The 27078-nt window shown below is 40.4% G+C and overlaps 2 protein-coding genes across 8 annotated transcripts in view; one reads left to right on the top strand and one right to left on the bottom strand.

Moving 5' to 3' along the window:
- SLC20A2 (solute carrier family 20 member 2) overlaps nt 1–2159 on the bottom strand; it is a 114082-nt gene extending 111923 nt beyond the window's left edge. For 2 of the 4 annotated variants that reach the window (XM_020969575.2, XM_020969567.2), the window contains exon 1: nt 1937–2159. The gene's annotated coding sequence lies outside the window, so the exon portion shown is untranslated. Of the gene's footprint in view, nt 1–1903 lie in introns of all 4 variants that reach the window. The other 2 variants (XM_020969571.2, XM_020969565.2) reach the window with 1 other exon arrangement.
- Nucleotides 2160–2487: 328 nt separating this feature from the next.
- Nucleotides 2488–16491, top strand: SMIM19 (small integral membrane protein 19). 4 transcript variants are annotated; one of them, XR_013484599.1, is made up of 6 exons: nt 2488–2612; nt 2869–3007; nt 10836–10973; nt 12347–12471; nt 13143–13279; nt 16283–16491. XR_013484599.1 is itself a non-coding variant. In XM_020969577.2 (5 exons), the coding sequence occupies exons 1-5, from the start codon at nt 2567–2569 to the stop codon at nt 16345–16347; spliced, it is 513 nt and encodes a 170-aa protein (XP_020825236.1). In that variant the 5' UTR covers nt 2502–2566; the 3' UTR covers nt 16348–16491. The 4 variants fall into 4 exon arrangements, 3 of the variants coding, with proteins under 3 accessions (XP_020825236.1, XP_020825238.1, XP_020825239.1); XM_020969577.2 differs by lacking the exon at nt 13143–13279 and having other exon boundaries at nt 2502–2612; XM_020969579.2 differs by lacking the exons at nt 2869–3007; nt 13143–13279 and having other exon boundaries at nt 2533–2612.
- The last annotated feature ends 10587 nt before the right edge of the window (nt 16492–27078 follow it).

Consider the following 27078-nt stretch of genomic DNA (forward strand, 5'->3'; position numbering starts at 1 on the left):
AGGGAAAATGAAGAATCTAGCAACGAGTTGGAGGTTATGAAGCTAGATGACTAGAAGTATGTGGTGCCATCAGCACAAATAGGAAGTTAGGAGGAGGAATGGGTTTAGGGAAAAGATAATGAGTTCTATTTTAGATGTCTATGGGCCATCTAAGTGGAGACATCTAGAAGGCAATTGGGTAGGTGGGACTGGAATTCAACATAGATATGAGGGCTGGATATGTAGATATGGAAGTCATCTGCTCAGAAATGATAGTTGACTCCATGGGACCTGATGAGTTCACTAAATGAGAAGATGTAAAGGGAGAAAAAAAAGGTTCAGGATAGAAACCTGGAATAAATGCATGAAAGTGGTTCAAGAGAATCAGACTTTCCATTCCCTCTCATTCTCTACTGGAACTTACTTCATCATTCATCTTCCATCCTCATAAGACACAAACTCCAAACCATACCACTCTCAGAAGCCATAAGTATCAAATCAATAGTAATTTGAATCAACTGTACCTAGATGAGTCATTAAACCTCAGTTACCTACTTGATTTTTTAAAGGGATAGTACACAAAAATTAAAACAAATGAGGACTTAATGTAAAGAAGCTGAAAATACAATGAGATGCTTAAAGGAAAATTAGAACATCTACAATGTATCAATAATTATATCAACATCATTGAATTTGCTTAACAATCCATAGGTACCTAAGACAGGATATAAATACTATCAGCATACTTTCATGTTTTGCATATCCTGGGCTTTGTGTTAAGATAACTATGCTTTATGCCAGGTAATTACATTTAATTAAAAAGTGAGTTTTGCGGCCCAGAAAATAAGAGCAAGATTTAGGCAGAGGCTATTGTGCCACCTGGCCTAACTTTTTCCATTATACAATTACACATTGCTCATGGGGTGACCAACTTAATGCAATTAGGCCACAGAATTGTGAGGATAGGTGAGATGTGGTTGAACGGTTCCTATTTATGAGATTCTAATAACAGGCTTCAAACATAAAATGTTAATTTGTCTAATGAACCCTGAAAAATTTGCATTCTCAAGTATTTAGCCTATGTATGAAAGATTAGAGTCAGGAGTTATCATTAAAGACTTCCAGATTCCCCAACCTTTGCTCTGACTATATCCATATATATCAGTTATTTATAACCAACCCCAATTGATTACGAAATCATTATAACTGTACCCCATGTGCTATTATACAAAGTCATACAATATAAATTTCTTTCTTATGGTTGTTTAACTTACTGGCCCACCAAATATGTAGAGGAAACTTGCTACTGCATAGTTTCAAAAATCAGCTCCTCCAGACACTAATCTATTATGAATTTGTCTACTACTTCCAGCAGTAAACTCAACATAATTATCATTCTATTAATGTAGCCCTTTACTACCATATTAGCCACTTCGGGTCAGTGGTTATTGGCAAAGCTGCCCCAGCCACTTAAATCTTAATACTTCAATATTACTGGTGAAAACCTATTAAAATTTATCACCTGCCCTTATACTGAGAGCCATAAGTCACCAAAAAAAAAAATCACTTTATCAAACTATGAAACTTTCCCAACAACATTTACTTCAATTAACGATCACTACCGCCGGCTGACCACAGCCTGATCCTATACCATTTCCTATCCTCCATCCCAAAGGTTCGTAAAGAACAAACGGGATTGGAAACTGGGGGCAAGAAAACGAAAGCCATTTGTTTGGAAAGCGTAGTACCCCCTCAACGTTACAAGATAACGACGACTTTTTGTCATCGTCCCCCTCCCCGTCCTCCCCCACTGAAGAAAGTTAGCATTTTTACTGCTTAATCGTGAATGTCCGACGGACCTCGCTCCTTCTCCCACCCACGCACGAACACCCTCAAACCTTCCACCTCTTTTCCCAACCCTAACCTTTCCACTCGCACCAGGGGCTCCAGAGCTCACCCTCGAGGGCAGGGGCTGGGGCCGCACCAGCAGTCAACCTTTCCTGCCTAGCGCCGGGGAGCCCACTGCGCACGTGGTCCGGTCTAGCAGCGGAGCCGGACCGAGACCGCGCCTGGCCTTGGATCCTCCGCCCACACCCTGGGCGCCGCTCGCTTCCCCCTCCCCACCACCTCCCGGAGAGGGGGAGGAGGGCAGAGGGAAGGGGAGGGCGCTGGCTGGCTCCGCCCCCCGCCTCGCCTCCCGAGGAGGGGGAGGGGAAAAAGAGGGAAGAGGGGAGTGCTCGTAGGCTCCGCCCCAGCCTCGCCTCCTGCGGGGGGTGCCCGCAAGCCCCACCCCCCGCCTCGCGCTCTCCTTCCGAGAGGGGGCGGGGCTTGAAATCGCACCCCCAACCCCCACCCCTCCTGCTCTCTGGCGAAACAGCGCGTGAGGTGGAAAACGGGTGGGCCGGACCCTCGAGTGTGGGGCAAGGGGCGGGGTCGCGGCTCCACCTACCCGCGGAGGGGGACACCCCCTAAGGCGGGCTGAAGGGCTCCGCCCGGTCTCGAGAAAGGGGTCTCCACTTAACCCTCCCCGTGAGCCCGCGGCTCGGGGGAAGGGGAAACAGGCGGGGGGGGGGGTTCTCTGGAGGACATGCGCACTTTCTGCGAAACCATTCACGAGGCCCCCCTCAGCTCGGGTACGGGAGGGGGAGAAAAGGGGAGGGGGTCTTGAGAGGGGGGCGGGGCAGTGACGCGTCCGAAGGGGGAGGGGAACCCGGGTCCACTCACGCGCCCGGAGGCTGCACCAGGGCCGCAGCTTCTGTCCCGGTCAAAAATTGGGAGGAAAAGGAAAAAACAAAAACAAAAGACAAGGAAAAAAAACTAACATATGGGCTATAAGCAGATATAGGTGATATCAATCTATATCAGGCTTCTCCTCCTTTCCGGAAACAGACAGGCCGGCAGGAAATGACGACGGCAGGGGTCGGCCGGGGCCGCCGGGTCTAAGCAATTCCTGTGCGCCGGGTCCGGAGCTAGGAGGAGAGAGGCTGAGAGCGGGCCTAGGCGCCGGCCCCGGGGCCGCCTCCCGAGCGTGAGTTGGAGTCGTTCCCCTCCCTTGCCCCCTTCTCCGTCCTCCTTCCTCTTCCTCCCCCCATGCGAAGACGCGTCACCGGCCGCAGGCCCCGCCCCCTAGGCCGACTCGCCCCGCCTCTTCTCCCCCTTCTTTATTGCTCCCTCCCCTTCCCCCTAGCTTCTCTGACTCCTCTCCCTCCTCTTTCCCCCGTTCCTTCCTCTTCTCCGTCTCTCCCCTTTCCTTTCCTCCCTCCCCCAAACCCACTCGGTCTCCTGCTCTCTGTTACAGTCCCTTTGTCCCACTACTTCTGTTTCCTTCTCTCTTTTTCCTCCTCTCTTCCCTCCCCCACTCCATTCTCTTCCTTTTCTTCCCTGTCTTCTCACCAGCCTCTTATAGGGGAAAAAGTGAAGGGGAGGGGGAACCGGAGTTCAAAACCAGGCTTCCTGTACCCCTTAAGTGTGACTTTGGGCCCAGATTCCTCACCTCTTAAAATAAGTTGGCACTATGGATAGATTTACAGGGTCCAGTAGATAGAATAGACCTGGAGTCAGAAGACCTGAGTTCATATTCAGCCTGGGACATTTACTAGCTGAGTAATCCTTCCCGCCCCTCCAGCCCCCATTTCTTTCCTGCCTTAGTAAAGTAATTTCCCATCTTTGGGCTTCCTAATTCTTCATCTGTAAAAGAAGAGGTTGGATGACCTCTAAGTTGCTTGTAGATCTCAGTGATCCATTCCCTTCTTCTGATCCTCCTCCTTTGTCCCTTCCTCCCAGACTGTTCCCTTTCTTCATTTCCCTTCTCTTAACAGCTTCACTTAACTCTTCTCTTTGTCTCCTCATTTCCCACTGAACTTGTTGGGTGAGGAGGGCAGTTTTCCCTGTTTACTTTATTCCTAAAATTCTCCAGGAATTCCAGGAAGCAGTGTTTTCCATATTTCTCTGGTGGTGATAGGATTAGCAATAGTGATTTTAGTGTTAACAGGATATTCCCAGGTAAGGAAATTCCCTTTCTTCAGCGGCACCGTCTTTGCCGCTTATACTTTTAGATGGCTGCGTAGAATACCGAGAGATTAAGTCACTCAGAGTCACTTGGGCAAGTCTTGCCCAATTCGTGTCAGCGGTTGTTTCCTGGCTTCAAAGCTAGCTCTCTATATACTACATTGTCCTTCTTCAGTGATCTTCTTCAGTGATCATTCCATTCAAATTTTAGAGAAAATATTGGGAAAAAATGATTGACCACTAACATTTCCAATGCAAACTGGAGAGTTAGAGCTTCACTTTCCTTAATCTTCTAAATGAGAGAGTTGGACTAGATGAACTCCAAGGTCCTTTTTAGTTCATATATCGTGGGGCTGCTAAGTGGCACAGTGGATAGAGCACCGGCCCTGGATTCAGGAGAACCTGAGTTCAAATCTGGCCTCAGACACATAACACTAGCTGTGACCCTGGGCAAGTCACTTAACCCCCATTGCCCAACCAAAATAAAAAAAGTTCTAATATTCTAATTAAAGATTTCCTGAGCTATTTGATTTTAGAGGAATTTTTTTAAAGCAGCAAGTCACATAATTCCAAATTGATTTCAGTAATTTATTTTTTAGCCCAGGTAATGCTGCTGATGGGAATTCCCTGTCTGGTTCTGCATTGAGAGACACCTTAATTTAGATATTTTTTTCACCTTTCTCTGCTAAAATATGCCTTCCAGCCTAGCCTTTTTTCTTGACTTTTTGCAAGAATTCAGAGGTCTTACAAATTTGGAGTTGACATTACAGTCCCTGAGGCCTATGTTTGGGGTCCTGAGACAGCAAAAAACAAGCTCGTGGAAAAATTTCTTTAGTACATAAGAATCAAGGTTAACTGCACATTAGTTCTTTCCAGTGCCTTATCATTAGCTTAAAATTCTGTGTATCAAGAAATATGAAACCTCTGCTCGAGATTTCATATGTTTCTGGGACCTGTAATCAAGGTACCAGGGTCAAGACTTGATGGCAGAGCCATTTGAGCCCCAAGTCAACTTATGTACTTGTCCAGACCTGGAAATTCCTGACCAAAGTTGTTTTGACTACTTTGAATTATGCCATTTTATCTTTATCTGATCAGATTTTTTTCCTGGAGTTTGTCAGATCCGCCTAGCATCTCTGCATCTCACCTTCTTTTTGAAATAACTGAGTCTTTCACAAAAAACAGTTTGTGACAAAGGTCATTTGGCACTGTAGAGAGTCCCAAATGACATTCTAATTATGACTAGTCTATCAGGCATCTCATTGAAACATTAACTGGCTAGGTGAATGCCATAGGAACAAATGCCCTTGGACATTTTGCTCCATAACTGGAGTTGAAGGCTATGGTGGCATGCTTTAACCACACAGCAGTTGCTTGTGTATACGGCTGGCTCAGCTGGTTGAGGTCAGGGTCCATCTCCATGTAGGTCACTTAGTATTATTCTGTACCATGGTCACAGACCCATACTCCTGGCAGTTAGTCATCTCATTAATAATGCATATCATTGATCACAATGGGGGACTATACAAGAATGTGTTTGAGGGCCAGGTTAATGGAGTAGAAAAAATGCTGGACTGGGAATCAGAAGACTTGACTTAAGTCTGGCTCTGCCACTTTCTAGTTCTTTGACTGGGAATGAATAACTTTTCTGATCCTGTCTCCTCATTTCTCAAATAGAGTTCAGAATACTTGTACTACTGTGTCACAGGGATGGTGTGAGAAAAGTGCTTAACAAAGCGCTATGATTTGATAGAATTTAGGACTGGAAGAGACCTTTGAAATCATCTAGTCCAATTTCTCAATTTTACAGATAAGGAAACAGGACCAGGTTGTGAGGTTGTGACTTGCCTGACGTTCTGCAGTGGTAGTACTGAATCCAGAAACTCAAATTTGAGTCTCTGTAGCCTAAAAATCAGTGCAAATCTTTCATCATAAATGTACTAGAGAGTTGATTCAGAACATCTCCTACCAATACAGGATCCATTTTATAAATCAGTTGGGTGACATTTTAGCACTTACTATGTGCCAGGAACTGTACTAAGCACTGAGAATAGAAAGGAAGGCAAAAGGTCTTACCTGCTCTCAAGGAGCTCACAGTCTTCTGGGGAGGGGGGAGTGAGAGTAGGGGTAGAGGTGACATTTGAACATCAATATACAAACAAGACAGGATCAATTGGAGAAAATCATATAAGGAAAGTAGTAGTGTTAAGAGGGATTGGGAAAGGCTTCTTGTAAAAGGTAAGATGTTAGCTGGGACTTGAAAGAAGCCATGAAGTGGAGATGAGAAGGGAAGGAGATCCAGTCCTGGAGTCAGCCAGTGAAAAGGCACTGAAAATTGGGAGATTGCCTGCCTTGTTTGACAGACAGCAAAGAGGCCAGTGTTACTGGATTAAAATATACGTGGAGGAGAGTAAGGTGTAAGGAGACTGAAAAGTGGAAAGGGGTCAGGTTTTGAAGGGTTTTTAAAGCCAAATAGAGCATTTTATATTTAGTCCTGAAGGTAATAACCACTGGAGTCAGTTGAATACAGGCTGACATGGTCAGGCTTGTGCTTTAGGAAGTTCTATTTGATACTTGAGTGGAGGATGGAGTCGAGTGGGGAGACACTTGAGGCAGGCAGATGTACCAACAGGCTGTTATAATAGGGCCTTATCTCAATTTTCATCTTTCTTGACCTCTCTGCAGCTTTTGATACTGCCTGCTACGCCCTCTTGCATATCCTCTTCCCCCTTGGCTTCTGTAACAATGTTCTTCTGCAGTCTGACTACTTTTTAGACTTCTTTTCAAGAGTATCATGCAACAACTTCCCCCAGCATGGGTGTCCTCTGAGGCTTTGTCCTAGGCTCTTCTCTCTACATCCGTTGGCTTGGTTGTCTTAAGTAGTTTTAAATTCAGTTATCTTTTCTATGTAGATGACTCCCAGATCCCTAGGCCTACCCCTAAGCTCTCTCCTGAGTTCTAGTTCCTCATCTCAAAATGCTTACTAGACGTCTCCATGTGGATATCCATGTACATCTCAAAAAAAACCCTGATGTTGGGGCAGCTAGGTAGCACAGTGGATAGAGCACCGGTTTTGAATTCAGGAGTACCTGAGTTCAAATCCGGCCTCAGACACATAATATTTATTAGCTGTGTGACCCTGGGCAAGTCACTTAACCCCATTGCCTAGTTGGAAAAAAGAAAGAAAGAAAGAAAAAAAAACTGATGTTAAAAATGTGACTCCTTATCTTCCCTCTTAAGCCCATCCCTTCAGGATCTCTGTTTCTATTGTTTGAGCTATATTCCTGCTTGACTCTTTCATCTCCAGTATCTAATTAGTTACCAAGTCTTATTGATTCTGCCTTCACATCTCCACATCTGTCTCCATCTTTTTAGTCATAAAATCTCCACCCTGGTTCACTCTTCCAATACCTCTTGCCTGTAATTGGTCTCTGTGCTTCTGATCTCTCCTCTCCAATCTATCCTTCACAGAAGTGTCAAACTCAACTTCCTAAGGCAGAGATCTGATCATTTCACTCCTTTGTTCAAAAGCATGTTAGTGGCTCCTAAAGTAGAAATTTGTCAGCCTTGGACTCAAGGTTCTTTACGGTCTAGGTCCAACCTAACCTATTTTTCCAGCCTTGTTTCTCATAATTTCTATTCTAACCCAACTGGGGCACAGTTCTTGAACTGGACATGCCTTTTCCTGTCTTCGTGCTTCAGCACAGGCTGTCAACACCCATGCCTGGAATATACTCACTTATCATGTCTCTCCTCTCAGAATCTTCTTCCTCCAAGGCTCAGTTTAGGTGCCATCTCCTAAGTGAAGTCTGTCCTCATTCCCCTAGTTTTAGTACTTTCTTCCTTCTCAGACTATCTTGTATTTACTATTGGTGTGAATAGTATGAGAATATAAGCTGACCTTGCATATAGCAGGTTAAATTGAACGGATCGGAATTTAAACAGGGCCATAACAATGTATCAGCCAAATCCTAAACAACTTAAGACACTACTGCTTCCTTCCCACTTAAAACATTTTTTTAAAGAAGCCTGTTTTGCTTGTATTCAGAAGAAAATCTACAGTCAGACTTTTGAAAATGAAGTTGTATGTGGATAACATAGTATGTGGATATAGCATCTCTAACATCTACATATTTCTATTTAATAATAATAATATTAATTTGCATTTACATAGCACTTACTATGTGCCAGGCATTACGCTAAACACTTTACAGTGGATCTCATTTGATCCTCACAACAACCCTGGGAGGTAGGTGTTATTATTATCTTCATTTTATTGATGAGGAAACTGAGATAAACAAAAGTTAGGTAATTTGCCCAGGGTCACACAATTAAATAAGTGTCTGAGGCCAGATTTGAACTTGTCTTCCTGACTACAGGCCTGGTGCTCTATTTCCTTCTGGCTAATTTCCAGAGGACATATCTTCATACACATCAAAATGCAAATTGATTTTAAAGTAAGTGCTCACATACCCAGCACCCTAATTTTAACCAAGTTAAACTTAACCTTACATAGTACCCACTGATTTTAAGCTAGTTCAGGACACCCAAAAACATAAGCTAAGGTTTTAAATGAAAGGCAGTGTGATTTAGTGATAGGCTTGAAGAATTTTGGAGTCTAGAGAAGCCAAGGTTCCTCCAGCCTCCAGCCTCTAGCACTTGGTTGTGTGAATACAGGCAAGTATTTTAATCTATCTGAGCCTTAGTTTTGTCATCTGTAAAAGAGAAATAATAGTTTTGGTACTTCTCTCATAGGCCATGAGGATGAAAGGAGAATGTATGAGAAAAACTTTACAAACCCTAGAGTGCCAGATAAACATCAACTGTTATTAAATGTTCTATAGCTAAGAGTAGGTTTTGAGAAATATCATTCACACAAGGTGCAAGCTTCAGGAAAGGAAACCCACCTAGCATTTAGTAAATACTTTTAAACTCTAAAACCGTATTGATGAATTACACTAATGGACCATTTTGAAAACTTAGAAGAAGGGTTACAATATTCATTTAGTGGAATAATAGTTCATGCAGTACTTTCATTGCTAGAGGCAATATAGAGAAAGTTGCAAGAAGGACTTCTGAGACATTCTAGATATTTTCAGTATCAGAAAATGAATGACTTATTTATAGTAACAGTCTTCACCTGTTCAATTTTAACCTTTTTTCTGTTGATGTTCATAATAACTAGATGGACTTCCATTAGATATTAGACCATTTTATGGAAAATTTTCTATTTTAAACTATTCAACAACAGTCTTCAGGGAAGGATTTAAGTAACTACTTAATAAAAATAAAACTGTTGTCTTAATTTTTCATTTGTTTTGGAGAAGAGCTATTGATTGTACTTTTAGTGGAAAACACCAAATGGAGAAGATATTTCCTTTGAGTAGAAGACAAACTTGAGTGCAATGTTTATTTAGGCATTTGTTTAAGACCTACCATGTATGCATACCCTGTCCTAATTGTTATAGGTGCAAAGATGAAAAGCAATAGACGCTAACCAGATAACTTAAGGGGGGATAACAAGTATGATAAAAGGCAAAATGTTAGGGCAAAAGAAGGTTTTAGATAATGAGTTGAGAAGTATAAGAAAAGGGAGATCATAGGATAATAGATCTAGACATGGAAGGGATCCCAGAGGCCATCTTAGTATCAAAAAGATGATAGCATCAGAGTTGGAAGGGCCTCAGAAGTCATCTGGTCCAAGTCCTTCATTTACAGATGAGGCTTCAGGTGACTAAGCAGCTTGTCGGGGGTGATGAAGGTGGTGTCAGAGACCTTCGAGCCCATGTCACTTTTCTGGTCACCTAAAGCTTACTGAGGAGAAGTTTAATGAACGAACAAGGCACCTACCCTGAACCTTGAAAGAAGAGAAGGATATTTATAGATGGAGATGAGGAAGTGCCTTCTAGGCATGGCAAATGTCCAGTGTGAATGCACAAAGGTGTAAAAGGGTAGGATAAGATCAGGAAATTCCCCATAGTCTAGTTTGGCTCTAATGTAGAACTTAGGCAGTGGCATATAATGGAATAAAACTTGAAAGATAGCCTGGAGCCAGATTGCAGAGGAACTCAAATGCCATACTAAGGAACTTCTATCCTGTAGACACTAGTGAGCCCCCTGAAGGGTTTTGAGCAGGGAAGTAATGTAACTAGCTTCAAGGATACAATGATTTCATTATTGCAAGTACTCCTCCTGAAACATGTCACAAGGTCTCTAAGTCTTAGTAAGTTCCTGTGACTAAAAATTCTTCCCTCTGAAGCCAATCTGGTCCCTTGGCAGTAAACATATGATCTTCTCTGGGCCTGTGCTCCAGTTCAGGTCTTTCCAATTTGGAAAAACTTGGGGGCCTTTGAGACTCCAGAGGGACCTCCATGCCATGATGATCATCAGCACAGAACTTTAGTAGAGGACATAAATAGCAGATCAGATAAATAACAAAACAACTTTGCTATCCGTATAACAAAGCAGATGGAGGAGAGAGCTCTAACCCTCTCAGTACCTAGAAAATTCTCACTGGCAGTATTAGGACTACCAAATATTTTCAAGGCTGGTATCATTTTTGCAGCGTTGGCATCATAGCCAGAACCCTATTGGTCTGCTCTTTTAAAGTGCCCTGCTGCCTTTATCTTCACTGTTAGATTAAGATTTGGAAAATCGTGAGAATATTCAGTGTGCCATCCCAACCAGCTTCCTTTAGCTACACTGCTGCTCAGAGAACCCTGAACCATCGCCCCTGGGACAAGTCTTAGAAAGTTGAGGATAATAAAAATTAAATTGTAGCATTTAGTTAAGTGGCCAGTCCTAGTGACATAACCATGAGAAAATATAATTTATTTTTTCTATTATAGTAACATGGCTGCAGGTTATGGAGTGATGGGAGATGATGGCTCTATTGATTACACTGTTCATGAAGCCTGGAATGAGGCCACCAATGTGTACCTGATAGTGATTCTTGTTAGCTTTGGCCTTTTCATGTATGCCAGAAGGTAAGTTTATAAAAACACGACATTAGATGTGAAAATTGGATGTCATAATAACTCAAAGAGTTAAAATTATGTGGGTTATGGGACTTTTCACCTCTTGATGTAGAAAAGTAATCCATAATGCCATTGATTGATAATCAAACCAATATTACTGTTGCTTCTGCAAAGAGTATGTGACTTTACTGCCCTGTCGTTCCCCTCACTATCTCTCTGACTTCCCAGACTAAAACACTTTTCCCTGGCCAGTGCATCCCCATATGAGTTGTTTCTTCTCATTGGAATGTAATCTTTTTGATGGTTTAAATATTGTAAATGAATAAATTAAGATATTTATTGGGCACTTACTAGGAATACTAGGAATAAAATATAAAAACAAAGGCATTTCTTACCCTCAGGGAACTTATGTTCTATATAGGGGTGTGGTGGCCAGGGAGGGTAATTTTGTTTGCAAAGTTAAGAGGAATGAGGAGTGGAACCAATCAGATCAGAAGGACCAGAGGGCAGGAGTTCTGGAGCTGATGGGGTTAAGCCCTTAAGCAGGTAAAGTGGCTGGGAATAAAGTGAAACATGGTTGGCATTTCGCTGGACATTTATAGTGGGCTACATGAGACATTCACCAATAAGGGTCTGTATTCCATCACTTAGTTTAATTTCTTCTGTTTCTCTTTCTAGCCTAATCTCTCATGACTTGAATTAAAGATACTGGGGACTTCCTTTAACTGCTCTCCTCCTTAACTGGAGTACTCTCCCTCCCCCATAAATTACTTTTTTCCAGATCCACTTTTGTTCACAGTGTTCCCTTTGTTGCCTACTCCCAGAATGCCTTATGTTTCCTCACCTTCAACTGTTGAAATACCACCCATCCTTCACACCCCAGATCAAATGCCATCTCCAAGAAGTTATGAAATCTTGGCCATTTATTAATGTGATCCTGGACAAGCCACTTCCCTCTCTGAGCCCATGTTTCCTCATCAGCAAAATGGAGATAATAATACTACCTACCTCCTATAGTTGTGGAGAAAGGCCTTCATAAGCCTTGTAGTTCTATACAGATATGAGCTGTTATAAGGATGAGAGACCAGGGACAGATATTGCTTAAATTAAAGAATGGAAATTCTTATGTGGATTTATAGAGTCTACCCTTTGTAGATATACCTGAGCTAGAGAAGGAGCCAAAGTAGCGCACTGCGTCTTCCCTTTCACAAATGACATGACCTAGTCACTTGGTGAAACAAAAAGATGATAATGATTTGAAATAATGTTTAAATATAAAATTATTTCTTTTGAATATTGGGGACAGGAGAATAACATATTATATAAAAAGACCTCCTTTGTTGTCTTTCACATTTCTAATTACTTTTCAATGTGTGTTTTAGGAATAAAAGGAAAATCATGAGAATATTCAGTGTGCCTCCTATGTCAGAAACTTTGACAGAGCCCAACTTCTATGACACGATGAGCAAAATCCGTTTAAGGCAACAACTAGAAATGTATTCTATTTGTAAGTATGTGAGTTCAGTTTCAGAGCTCTAGAATTACATGAGTATGTTTTCTGTTTGGATTGTATCCATTAGCATTAGGACTTGGACAGTTCACATCTTTAAATATTGAACATAATAACTCTCAAAAACTTGGTTAGAGGAAAATATGAATTTCTAATGTTTAAGTGGTATGTTACATGTTTACTTCCTCTGATTTGAGGTAAAGAATGTTCCAAATTAACTGAAGATACATCTGTATAATTTTGTTTTTAATAAGGTTGGTATTACAGATACTGATACTTTAATGAATCCATGATCTAACTGGTGTTAGAAGCAGTGAGGTGGTGCAGTAGAGTTCCAGGTCTGGAGTCAGGAAGACCTGAGTTCAAATCTGGCCTCAAATACTTAGTAGCTATGTGACCCTGGGCAGATCACTTCATTTCTATCTGTCTTACTCTCCTCCTCAGTAAAATGGGGATAATAATAGCACTTACCCCCGAGGGCTGTTGTGAATCTCAAATGAGATAATATTTGTAAAGCCTTTAACACAGTGCCTGGTACTTAGTGAGAACTATAGAATTGTTAGCTATTGTTATCAATATTACTCCCTCCACTGATAGATTGCAAACTTTTCATGCCTTCTCACTGTTTGCTCTTCTTGTTCCTGTGTCTTTCTGTAATTCCTCCATAGAATGTTGGCCTTTCTCCAGTTCATGGATTTAGGGCTTGAAAGGAGTGTAGAAGTCATTGAATCCAACCGTCTCGTCTTATAGATGAGGAAACTGAGACACAGAAGGGTTAATTGACTTACCCAGGATCATAGAGCTAGTAAGTGTTTGAGGCAGACTCTTAAGTTGTTCTTAAACTCAGCCTGTCCAAAATTGAGCTAATTATCCGCCCCTCACTCCTCTTTCTAATTTCCTTGTTCCTGTCAAAGGCACTACCATCTTCCTAATCACCCAGTCACAATCTAGGTGTCCTCCTTGACCCTTCTCTCTCATTCCCCATATCCAGTCTGTTTCCAGGTTCTGTTGATTCTCCCTTCGTAGCATCTCTCCTTGGTTCCTTCTCTTCTTTGACACCCCTACCACCCTAATACAGGCACTTACATTTAGTAGCCTTCTGGTTGACCTCTCAGCCTCAAGTCTCTTCTCTATTACACCCAGTACTGGATATTTGATCCAGTACATGCTTAACCCAGCTATCAAAGTGATTTTCTTAAAGCCCATGTCTGACTGTGTCACCACCTCTTCCCCCTTCACCCATTTAATAAACTACAGTAGCTCCCTCTTGTCTCTAGGATCTAATATAAAATCTTCTGTTTGGCATTCAAAGCCCTGTTTAACCTGGCCTCTTCCTGTCTTTCTAGTCTTTTTTACACCTTATTTCTCCACTTATTCTGTAACCCAGTGGCCCTGGCCTTCTTGTTTTCCCTCACTGAATTGATAATTAACTTATGAAATTATGAAATAGGGGCAGGGTTATTTGGATACTTGTCAGGAAAGACCATACTTGGCAGTGGCAAAACAGGGCAACCGTCATATTTTAATAACCAAAATGGGATAAGAACTAACAGCAAAGGAAATACAAAGATAAGCAATGAAAAGTGGGGATATAGAGGCAAATAACATGGGGATGGAGGAAGAGGAGGGAGGGAAGGGAAGGGGAAGTTAATGGGATGGTGAAGAAGGGCTGGCAGTGTGAAGAAAAGGGATGGAGAGGGGATAAGTTATTTATGTAATACAGGATTGGAGTTGGGAGTACTTGGTAGCAAGGACATTTAGGAGATGGAAGAGGGCTCAGGGGGTGGGAGTTTGAGGTCTCATTTTTGTAGGATTTTTTGAGGAAACACCAATTCCTATCTATGCCACTTTGGGGATCCAGATCATCTCAAAGTTATCAGTAAAACTTCAAAGTCATTATCCCAAAGTTATCAACACTTTTTTGATGTTCTGCTGGTCTAGAGGTGGGGAGGTCTGGAGTTTAACTGCAATTTACAAATCATAGAACCAAAACCTTGACAACATTGCCTAGATGGTTTCTCCTGATTGGGCACATATTACTAGGATGTGAATTTTGGTTAATATATGGTATAATTTGTAAATTATGCTCCTTTGATCTTAGGGACAGTTTGTACATTATATCCAGGTTACCCTTTGTAATCTTACTTCCTGCTATTGCCCCTTTTACTGGCTACCCATAAAATTTACATAGTAACTGATTAGGAAGGGAAGTAGGGTGCTGGGGTGGACCAGAACAAGATATAACCTTAACACAATCACACAAAACATTCCATCTCCCTATTCCATGCCTTTTCACTGGCTGCTCTCTAGGCCTGGAATTCTCACTCTCATCATCTCCAAGGCAGCATGGAGATTTAATAAATATTTATTGTGTGCCAAGCACTGTGCTAAATTTTGAGAATACAAATACAGCCAAAAAGAAAGACATTCCCTGCCCAAGTCCTAAGAAGGAAGACTATAGGCAAAAGGGATTTGAAAAGCAGAGAGTAAAGGAAGGGAAGATGAGGGGGATCGGGTGAGATATCAAAATCTGGAAAGGGAGAACCAGAGCCTTAAGGGGAAGGTTAGTCAGCCTAAGCTCTTCTCTAAAACGGAGGCCCCAAGAGAAACTCACCAGTAGGAGAAAGGGACTGGCAGAGTGGAGGGGATTTCCAGGTTGAGATGGCAAAGTCTGGAAAGTCAGAAGTGAGCCTCTGGCCTTCCCTGGGTTCCATTAAATCTTAGCTAAAATCCCAACTTTTGCAAGAAGGCATTTCCACTCCTCCTTAAAATACTGCCTTCCCTCTGAGATTACCTTCCACTTACACTGTCTGTATCTTGTTTGAACAAAGTTGTTTGCATGTTGTTTCCCTTGTTTGGACTGTAAGCTCCTTCAGGGCTGGGTTTGTTTTTTGCCTTTCTAGCCCCAGCACTTAGCATGGTGCCTGGCATGGAGGACATACTTAGTAAAGACTTGTTGGCTTGACTTCTTGACTCCAAGTCTAGCCCCCTATCCACTATACTCAGCTGGCTGCTGATTCTTTTCATCCTCCTTGGATATCAGTGAAGCACTGAAATTGTCCATCTGTTAGTCTTTCCTTGTGATTAATCTGCCTCCTTTTTCTGGTCATGCAATGTCCTCAATGACATTTTTTTATGCCATAGACAAAATGTGTTTTAGTGTGTCTTCATACTTGTCATTTAAAGTGTTGGCAAATTCTGCAAAGAATAGACAAAAGGTTATTATTTACTTACCCCAAAGTAGAAGTATTGTAGGAAGAAGAAAATTTATCATATGAATATATTTGGTAAGAGAAATAATTTTTACTTATACTATTAAGTTTTAATTAAAAGAACTTTGCTCATATATATATTGTTTCTTACTAAAAATGTGATGTTGGGCATTTAGCTTCTTTAAGTCTCAATTTTCTCATCTGTAAAATGAGAATAAAGTAGTACACTACCTATCTACCCTATAGTACTGTTCCTAGGATCAAATTAAACAATGTATTAAAATCCCTTTGTGGTCCCAAATGCCCTATAAATGAGTAATTATTATACTATATATTAATATCCTAAATAAGCCTGATATGTACAGAACAAACTACTATGTATTTAAAGATATATGTCTGGAAATGAGAGAAATATAAAGTAGATTGGCTTTCACTTAAGTAAAATTGCATGCTTAATTTAGTTCAAAACTATTACTAATTCCTTGTCAAGAGTATTTTAATAATGTTAACCAGAATGACGAGTTGCTTTTATTATTTTAATAATAAATGTCATTAAACTGCTTCTATCTTTTTTTTTCATTTTATTTTTTTAACAGCAAGGAAATATGACTATCAGCAGCCACAAAACCAGACTGACAGTGTACAACTCTCCCTGGAATGAATGAGTGCTTAGCACACTGACAGCACAAATTATATTTTGCTGACAGTTTGGTAGCAAAGTCAGTTCAGAATTCTTTTTTTGCAAAAGCTGAAGAGCCTAAATTTCTTTGAATTTATGTATAAAACCATGTCACTTTTTAAATTATTTTTGTCTGTATAGATTATTTCATTATTGCATAAGTGGAAATGGTACATCAACTTTGGGTACAGGGCAGCTTGGCAGGAGGAATGCATTTGAGGAGATATACAACTTTTGTTAAAAAGAAGATAGTTGTAGCACATAGTTTATTTTTCAGTCTTAGGGAAGAACTGGTCAGTCAAAGATGAAAATGTATCTTCAGATTCCTGGCCATCATCCACAGCTAACATGAAAGAGACCCTATATGTGGGTAGTAGAAAGAGAGCTGGATTTGGAAGCAACTGACCCAAGACCACACCCCTCTTCTACCACTTAGTGCCTGCATGTCCCTGGTAAATAAGTTAACCTCTCCAAGCCTCTGCTTCTAAAATATAAATGAGAGGATGGGATCAGTTAAACCCCAGGGGCCTTTCCAGATCTACAACTATGACCTCAATCTCATTTCAGATATTTTTTAGAGTTTAAAAACGGAGGAGAGTTGCTGGAAAAACTCCTTGGATTCTGCATACATCATATTATTAGTTGAGCATTATACACCCTGACTTCTTTGTTAGTTTGACCCAACAGCCTCTGCAAATGATTGTCTTTTTTATTTCATGATTTTACCTTTTCCTAATTTTAAAAGTCTTTTTCTGATTGCTTTTTTTCCCTTTTCCTTTGATTATATTGTTGTGGTTTATCCCTCCACCCCTACTTTTTTTTTTACTCTAACCCCCTAGTTGCAGGGGTGGGGAGGTGGGGGAAGGGGACAGCCAGAGGGAGAGTGGGTGGGTACCCTGTTGAGTCACTGGGGTGAACTGTGCCTGCCTGGGCCTCTGTGTTTGGGTGCTGGCCCCATTACAACCATTGTGTATTGTTTATGCTTTTCAGCTATCAGCTTCTTGGAAAAATCTTATATATTATGTGCTTCACTATATTATGATATTCAGGAGGATATTTATGGAATATGCATATTTTTCATGTTTTATTTAATATCAATGCATTTATTTAAATAAGGATAGTTAATTAGAAGGTAGTAAAACTGTAGAAGTTTAACTGCCCATTTATTTAGCCAAGATTGAATATCTGAGTCATAACTATTCTTAATTTTCAAAGACAAAGCAAGTATTGTTATTTATCAACACTTCTACAGATGTAAGAATTGATTCATAATACAGTTTTGAAGATTAAAAACAGATAAAATCAAGAAAACCTAATTTCCTTTTTTTAGAGTTAAATTACATTGTTCAAAGGGAATCTGTGTCAGCTCTGAATTGTCTCACCACATGAAGCCGTTCATTCCAGCCACATAAGTTAGTTTCAGGGCCAGTTCAGTCTAGGAATTAAAGATCAGCTAAAAATTTATAAACAAATACATCTAGTTAGAAGAAAGTGGAAAAAGGAGTGCAAGGGGACCAGTCTTCTTTCACAAGGCTTTGTTCTTAGGAGAAGTGCCCTCTAGTCCCAAGAACAGAGCACCAAAGGTTCAGTCCACAGTTTGCCACTGAGATGCAGAACAATCAATCTTAGGCAAACCACATAAGGGGATTTAATTGCTTCATTTCCCTTTGCTGAAAGAGGATTTTCACAAAAAACCAGATTATTTTGGTGACCAGCAAACCTTGGCAACTAGGGGAAAAGTTTGTAGAGTTGATCTGAGAGATAGGGTTCACCTCCACCACCTACATTTCTTGTTCCCAAGCCAATTCAGAATGGCTGGAAGAAGTCATGAATATTTGCCTACTACGTCCACTACAAATTTGAACTATCCAATTCATGGCTTACTTATCATATCTGACTCTTATCTACTTACAATGGCTGTTCCAAACGTCCCCCTCAAGCCCTTGACTTCACCAGCACCCTTTCAGCAGATGACTTCTACTCGACTGAGGATTGAAGGTCTTAATTTGCTCACTTTCTGTTCATACTTCAAAACCTCTCTGCCCTCCTCCGTCCTGTTCTTCCTTGATACGGTCTTAGAGGATTCAGCTCAATTACTCAAGCAGTTTCATACCCACTAGGTGGAAAGCACTGTGTTTGGTGCCAGAGATACAAAGACAAAAATGAAAGTCTCTGCCCTCAAGGAGATTTATGTTCTATCCTGCTGGAGGCTTATGCACCCAGCCAAATAAGTTCAAAATCATTTTAGTGAAGAAGATAGGGCTGATAATGGCAGATCAGAAGGTGGCTTCTCAGCTTGAAGAGAGCCAGAGACTCCCAGAGACATGTGAGGAAGGAGAGCATGCCAGGCGGGGAGGGCAGCCTGTGCCAAGGCACAGAGGCAGGGAACAGAGTGTCTTATGTGGCAAACAGCCAAATGGGTGGCTCTCCTTAGCCAGGCTGGTACTTGACACCCCTCTACTTATGTATGTCCATTATCTCCCCATCTCCTTCGGGAGGTTTCACCATCAGTTGCACCACACATTCCCACCTCTGTCTTCAGTGTCTTCCTCTCATATTCTTCACTGCCTAAAATCCTGCTTAGATTTCCCTGTCCTAAAAAAACCCCACAGAAACCTTCCATTGACTTGCCATTTCCTCAAGCTACGATCTGTTAGCTATTAAACTACTAGTAAGAGTAGTTTGCAGTCATATGTCTACTGATTCACTGCTGATTCACTCCTCAAACTCTCCAACCTCTTGCACTCTGCCTTATGGCCCCACCACTCTACTGAAACAGCTCCCTCCAGGGTTACTAATGACCTCATAATTACTAAATCTGCACTATTTGATACTGTTAACCAATACAATACAATACTATGTTAAACTCCTACTGTGTATTAAGTGCTGGACAACCCCAGTTTCCTTGATATTCTGTATTTTCAGTGTTTCCATGACATTATTTCCTCCTGGTTCTCCTATCTGTCCTTTTTTGGCCTTCTTTGCTGATTCTCTGCCCTCTCCATCCTCTCCCCCTCCCCCCAAGGGTTTAACCTTGACCCCTCTCCTTCACACTCTCTCCCTTTGTGATCTCAGCACCCATGTCTTCAAATACCACCGTTAAACAAATGACTTTGAAATCTACATAGCCAACCCCAAGTACAATCAATGTCTGAGCCCTGTTGTTTACAACTCACTGTCTCTCACAACCCTTCCTTTCCACTCCCACTGTCACCACATTAGTTCAGGTTCTCACCCCCTGTCACCCAGACTGTTGAAATCACTTCCTGACCTTTCTAATTCTAGTCTTCCCCTCTCTAACTCATCCTTCACGCAGATGTCAAAATAGTCTTCCTGATGCACAAGTCTGACCAGGTCACTTACTTGCTCAAAAACCTTCAAAAGCTTACTTTGGGGTGGAGCCTTAAAGAATAAAACCCAGATTCCCCAAATTGGTATTTAAGGCCCTCTGTAGTCTATCTCCAACTGGATTCTTTTTTTGTTTGTTTGGGGTTTTTGTTTTGTTTTGTTTTGTTTTTAGGCAATTGGGGTTAAGTGACTTACCCAGGGTCACACAGCTAGTGTCAATGTTTGGTCTGAGGCTGGATTTAAACTCAGGTTCTCCTGACTTCAAGGCTGGTGCTCTATCCACTGCGCCACCTAGCTGCCACCTAGCTGCCCCCCTCCCCCCAAACTGGATTCTACAACCTTATTGCATACTATTTCCCTTCACTCACTCTGGGTTTCAACCAAAGTGAATTCCTAGCCATTCTAGATAGCATCTGGCTGTCAACCACCTTTGCCCTTTAATGCAGACTGTCCATTATCTTTGGAATGCACTCCCTCTTCATTTCTGCCAGTTAAAATCCTTATCTTCCTTCAAGGCCCAGTCAGTTCAAGTGACTTGTCTTTGATAAAGCCTTCCCTGACCCTCCTACACACACACACACACACACACACACACACACACACACACACACACACACATATTAAACTTGTCTGTCAACCAGTATTTATTAAGTACCTAATACATGTTAGGCACTATCCTAGGTACTAGGCATACACAGCAAAAAAGGCCTCTCTTCAAGGAGCTTACACTCTTATCAGGTGCAATAATATGTACATATTATCACATGAAAAATAAATACCCAGTATTTTGTGAGTGAGAGTGTGTGTGTGTGTGTGTGTGTGTGTTGGTGGTGGTGGTGGTGGTAGGCATTCAGGAAGGGCTGCATGTAAAAGGTGGTTCCTGAGCTGATTCTTGAAGGAAAGAAGGGATTCTGACAGGCAGAGATGATAAGAGAGTGCATCCTAGGCATGGCAGATACCCCATGAGAGGCAAGGAGACACAAGATCAAGTGTTGGGCATGAGGAACAATAAGACCAGTTTGGCTAGGCCAGACTTGTGAAAGGAATAGTGTATAATAAAGCTGGAAAGGTAAATGAGAACCAAATTGTACAAGACTTTAAAACTTTGAATCAATGAAATAAATCTCAAATTTTCTCCCAGCATTGGTTCTATTTCCTATGTTTTGCCTGTTGGCTTATATTGTACTTATTTGGGTTTATAATTTTACTTATAGAAAAACCGAGGTAGACAGCTATTAAGTGAATTGCATAGAACGTAGAACACAGTGAATGCTTGTTGATTGATTTCCATTTTCCTAATTTTGGCAACTCAGAATCCAACCAAGGATTAAGTTGCAGCTAAAACTGTCACTTCCTTAGGTTGCACAGCTAGTAAGTACCTGAGGCCAGATTTGAACTCAAAGTTTTCCTGATTTCATGTCCAGTGCTCTATCCATTGTACCACCTAGCCATCTCTACTTGGCTTTCACTGAACCCTTGTGCTGACCTAAAGATCATAAGCTCTTTAAGGGAAAAGATTGTATTTCTATGCCTAACACAAAACTTTGCACATAATAGGCACTTAATAAATGTCGGTTGGAATTAACTGATTTTTTTTTCTTTCTTGAGACTACGTTGAAATACAAGCTGTTTACTTAAACATAGTAATTTATTCAATTACATGTTGTGGGAGCCAAAAACTGGGGAGGAGGAATATATTTGGCCCCTCCCCACCCTGGATTTGGTTTGGAGCACTGATCAAACAATGGGCACAAATAAAATACACTTTCTTCAGCTTCTATCTTACACCCTAATGAAGCCACGATCAGTCCTAGTTATGAAAAAGGCAAAATGTCTGTGCCATCCTGAAACACAATCTAATTCCTTCTCACCTCTTTCACAGAATCTTTAGTTTCCATCAAAGCTCAGACAAAGGAATACCCCCATCAGGCTCTGATCTGGCAGCTAATACTTTCTCAAAGTTGCCCTGTATTTCTCTTTCATATATATTTGTACATAATTTTTGTCTGTGTCCCCATCACCTAACTGGTACCTGGAACATACTAGGCATTTAATAAATACTGATTGATTGATTGATCCCCACCTCCCTAATTTTTACAAATCAAAAACCAAAGAAAGCTGCAACTAAAACTGCAAATTCTTTGGGGTTTTCTCTCATCTTCTATGACAACCCTCCCCATATCTCCAGTACCTGTTGTTCTCACACTGATGGATGCCCAAAGATTCTCCTCTACAATAACGCCACCCAGGCCTACCCTTGCCAACAGTGTGATGCCCAAAATTATCTCTCTTTCCTTTCTACTAAAACAATAATTCCTCAATAGCCATTGTTCAGAGAAGAAAAGCAATCTAACAAGCCAGTTCTTAAGGATTGATGATAGCTGAGTGTTTTTCTCAGGAATATTTGTATTATATTATAAGGAAACACCTTGCAACTATGATGCCTTAACACTGATGGTTGGATTATAGGTACTATGCCCAAGAAGACATGATGCAGTTTAGATCAGGAAAGCCTTCCTAGAAACTCACCATGTACCATTCTCTATATCTAAAGCCAGCCCTGAACAAAATATTACAAGCAGGGATGAGGGAATCCATTTAGTGCTATCCTAGTGAGCCCCAGAAATTTCTGTAACATAAATTTGAGCTCAGAACAGCAAACAAGTCATCTTGTTCCTTCACCCTGTCTTCTTCCAATGCCAACCTGGTTCCTCTTAAATCCTCCAAGAGACCTGTGATTTTTTTCACTAACACATTTGCAATTTCTCCACAATTTAGTAGATACTTTTCAAAATCTGGAGGCTGTAGCCTCCAAAATTCATCAACTGGTTGTCAACTTTTTAGTGATGAGCCTCTCCAAACTTGGCTAAGAGGATCATCTGATGATAGACTTATAATCTATACTCAAAGCCTTTCCAGGTAAGCAGATCTACCAAAGCTTATGTGTTTTCTTCCATCTAGAACCTGATATAGTCAGAATAATCACTAAACCAGAAATTGGTATCAAAGAAGGATTTGAGTAAAAGTCACTCAAAATAGTGAATTAAATTGTGTGTCAGAGTTATGGAAGGGACTTGGTAGTTATTTATATATGCTCCACAGTGTTCCCTTTACTAAATTTGATTATATGTAATTATGAAAACTGCTGGGCAGCTAGGTAGAAGCAGTGGATAGAGCACCAAACCTGGAGTCAGGAAAAGACTCATCTTGAATTCAAATCTGGCCTCAGACCCTTACTAGCTTGGTGACCCTGGGCAAGTCACTTAACCCTGTTTGCCTCAGTTCCTCATCTGTAAAATGAACTGAAGAAGGAAATGGCAAACCACTGGGGACATTACTGAAACAACTGAACAACAACAAAATTATGAAAACTAACACCTTTTATCCAAAATAAAAACAGTGCACATTCTGTGTTAAATATGTACTGAGATTAAAAAGACTAATGACTAGGTCAGGCTTGGTGGTGGTGGTGGTGGTCCATCTCAGCATTTGGCAATAAGGTAGATGGTATTTACCAATTCTTTAAACAGCTGGGGGGTTTTTTGACAGTTTTGAAGAAAAGTAAGGATTCTATGAGAAGAATATATATACATATATACATATATATATATATGTATATTTTTTTTAAGTTCTAAGACAGGGGTTCTTAAATTTTTTGTGTCATGGATGAGACATGGCAATCTTGTGAAGCCTAGGAAACCCTTCTCAGAATAATGTTTTTAGGCTCAAAAAATACATAGGATTACAGAGGAAACCAATTATATTGAAATAGTCATTTAAAAAGTTCACAGATCCTAGGCTAAGAATCTTTGTCTAGGGTAACACTTGTCTCAAGCCATGGACTAATGGCTCCATCCCTAAAATTTCATGTGTGAGGACTTTGGCCAATCAGAAACAAATAAAACAAAGTCCAAGATTCTAAAATTGTAAATGCCTATGACCTTAGAGAACTTTTTATAATTCCCTTGAGTTGTTGTTGTTGTTGTTGTTTTTCAGTAATGTCCAACTCTTCCAGATCCCATTTGGGGTTTTCTTGGCAAGGATACTGGAATGGTTTGCCCTTTCCCGCACCAACTCATTTCTTTTTTCTTTTCTTTTTGGCTAGGCAATGGGGTTAAGTGACTTGTCCAGGGTCACACAGCTAGTAAGTGTTATGTGTCTGAGGGCAGATTTGAGCTCAGGTCCTCCTGAATCCAGGGCCGGTGCTCTATCCACTGACCCACCTAGCCACCCCCACGCCAGCTCATTTCACAGATGAAGAAATGAGGTATAGGGTTAATCGACTTGTCCAAGGTCACCCAGGTAATTAAGTATCTGAGGTTGCATTTGAACTCAGATCCTCATGATTCTAGTCCTGGCACTTTGTCCACTTCACTCTCTACCTGCCCCAATTCCCTTGAGACAGCCACCCAAATGTAAAATGAAACAGTAAGAATACATTCAAAGCAGAGGACTTCAATAGAATGTCAGCCAATGGAGTGTCAGACTGATTTCTGTTTCATTGTGAAATGATGCCTGAAGTATCTTTCAACATGGAGATTCTGTGGTTCTATATGTTCATAATTTTCATGGGATTTTATTTGGAGTTTATGGTTCAAAATGCCATTTCATTTTTGAGTTAAAAATATAGAAGTGTTCCTTTAATCAAATTGATTACTAGGGAGAATATGAAAATTACACAGGGAACAAAGATAGGGCTTTTTTATAATCTGTGCCAGCAAAGGAAATACCTTCATTGAGGAGATACTATATCCATTGACATGTTTAAAACACATGTAGTCCCTTGTTGCTTTATTTCTATGGTGAGATAAAGAACATTTTGATCATCAGGTGAGGGGAAGTGAAACATTATAATAGCTCATTCAGTTTTCAACTTTTGTTTTTGTGAGGGGTCAATGCTGAGAGATTAAGTAGGGACCACTGGCTGGGGAGCAAACAGTGATTTTTTAAAAGCTAACCATAAGTAGATTTTGAAAAAAAAAATGGTAATTGATAGGTCGACAGAGAATTACTCTAAGTTGTTGAATGTTTTTCTTTTTTTAAAAAATTTTTATTGATATCTTTTTTTAATCACCTATATTCTCCAATGTACTTCTTCTCACATCCCACCTCTTGCAGACAGCCATCCTTTATAAAAATGAACATCAATGTGTTTTGCTAACAATTTCTTTAATATATGCTGATATGCTAATTGGTCAAATAAGCAATACCATCACTGGAATTTCCTATAGAAGCATTAAATTTTGGATGCAGAAAAATTTGGGGGGGATAGGAAAATTGGGGAGATGATTCTTTTTTATTACCTTTTACAGAAAGGAGGGAAAGAGAGAGAGAGAGACAGAGAGAGAGAGAGAGAGAGAGAGAGAGAGAGAGAGAGAGAGAGGGAGAGAGAGAGAGAGAGAGAGAGAGACAGAGAGAGAGAGAGAGAGAGAGAGAGAGAGAGAGAGAGAGAGAGAGAGAGAGAATAATAATCAGTCAATCAACAAGCTTTTATTAAAAGGGCTTACTTACCAGGTACCAGGCTCCATGCTAGGTGCTAAGGATACAATCACACAGAATCCAAAAACAATCCCTGTTTGCGAGTTTACATTCCCTAGTCTCATCATTATCTATGCCTATACTACCATATCTGTTTGTATATCATTTTAACATCCCAAGGAAACACAGGATTATGACTTTCAGTTGCTTCAAATGCAGGATCACAAATTACCAGGGCTTTTGGCACCAGTTAAGGGTCCGGTATACAGCATGCTATTAATGTGTGGGAAATAATTCCAAAAAACAAATGGTCATATAATTATTATTCTTTGATACTGTCAGTTTAATACACCCAAACCTCATTAAATTATCCGTGTTTAAGGGAATAAACAGTGAGATGTATAGTTTCAAATAGCAGCTAATTTCCCAAATAATGAATATTCATTAAATGATTATTTTCTTTTTCCTAAAAATTTGTCTGTTAAAACTTCACTAAGACTTTTGGGACCCTAAGTATAATTATTTGCTTTCTTCTATTTTCACTTTTTTTCTTGCTTTTTCTTTCTTGTGGTTTTTCTCTTTTCTTCTGATTCTTCTTTCACAACATGATTAATGTGGAAATATGTTTAACAGAACTGGACATATTTAACCTGTATCAGATTACTTGCTGGGGAAAGAGAAGAGAGGAAGGGAAAAAAATTTGGAATGCAAAATCTTACAAAAATGAATGATGACAACTATCTTTACATGTAATTTGAAAAAACTACTGTTAAATTTTAAAAAATTGTTTGCTTTCTCTGGGTACATGAAAAGCTGTATGGAGTAGCAAGGGGGAGAAAGTTTGGGGGGCTAAAGATTTGCAATGAATAATCCACAAAACGTAATTCATGTCTGGATAATCTTGAATTATACCTTAATTATGGTATAATGGAAATGAGCTGTGGACAGGAGAACTGGGAGAGGATACTAGCTCGTGTTATTAATGGCTGTATAACCATGAACAAATCAGTTAACATCTCTAAAGTTTGGATTCCTTGTCTGTAGAATGGGGATCTGCTTCATGATGTTGTTGGCACTTTATAAACGGCTGGAGAAAGATGAATTATTATTACTGTTATTTCTTTCTTCCACAGGATAGTTTTATTATTATTCCTATCCAGAAATCAACTACTATTATAGTCACACAAGCACTACCTTCCAATGTTTACTTTTTTCAAAAAAGACCTTTCCAATATGCTGCTATCTTCTGAATTCCTAAGTATCATTTGCAAATCAAACAAATATGATGACTGAAAAACACTGGTCACAACCACACTTTGGTCAAAGAGTTCGGATATAGGGAAGGCAGGCAAAACTTGCCATCCCAATTTCCATAATTCCAAAAAGATTTTCTGACCCTTTTGGGGGCTGTTGAGAGTTTCATCAGTGTATCTTTTTTGAGAAAGCAATTGCTGTCTTTCTTGCTTGAGGTTTTTAATCATTGAAGTCAGTATCTTCTTTTCATCTTCTAGGCCTGTGATATTTTCCTCAGAGTACTGAAGACTTGGTTTCAAACAGGCCAATTCCAAGGAAAGATTCTCATTTACCTGCAGTTATAAATGATTTAAAGGATTTCCAGGAGTTGGGAAGGAAATTATTTAAAGTGAAGTTATTTAATACCATCTAACTTTGCTTAAGAGTATTTATCTATTTGGCAACTTCACAGTTCTCCCACATAGTTTTTCTGGTCGACATTTGCAAAATTATTCCCTTTCCCCCACCATGCAAAGGTATATCAATCAACAAACATTACTAAGTGCCTAATAACTGCCCCCACTGTACCAGCTGCCATGTATAAACAGAATCCGTATTGTCAACTCAATTGTTCATTCCAGTTTAATAACAAAC

The sequence above is a fragment of the Phascolarctos cinereus genome, unplaced genomic scaffold, assembly GCF_003287225.1.
Source record: "Phascolarctos cinereus isolate Bilbo 61053 unplaced genomic scaffold, phaCin_HiC Scaffold_2;HRSCAF=192, whole genome shotgun sequence".
In the NCBI taxonomy this organism is placed as follows: domain Eukaryota; kingdom Metazoa; phylum Chordata; class Mammalia; order Diprotodontia; family Phascolarctidae; genus Phascolarctos; species Phascolarctos cinereus.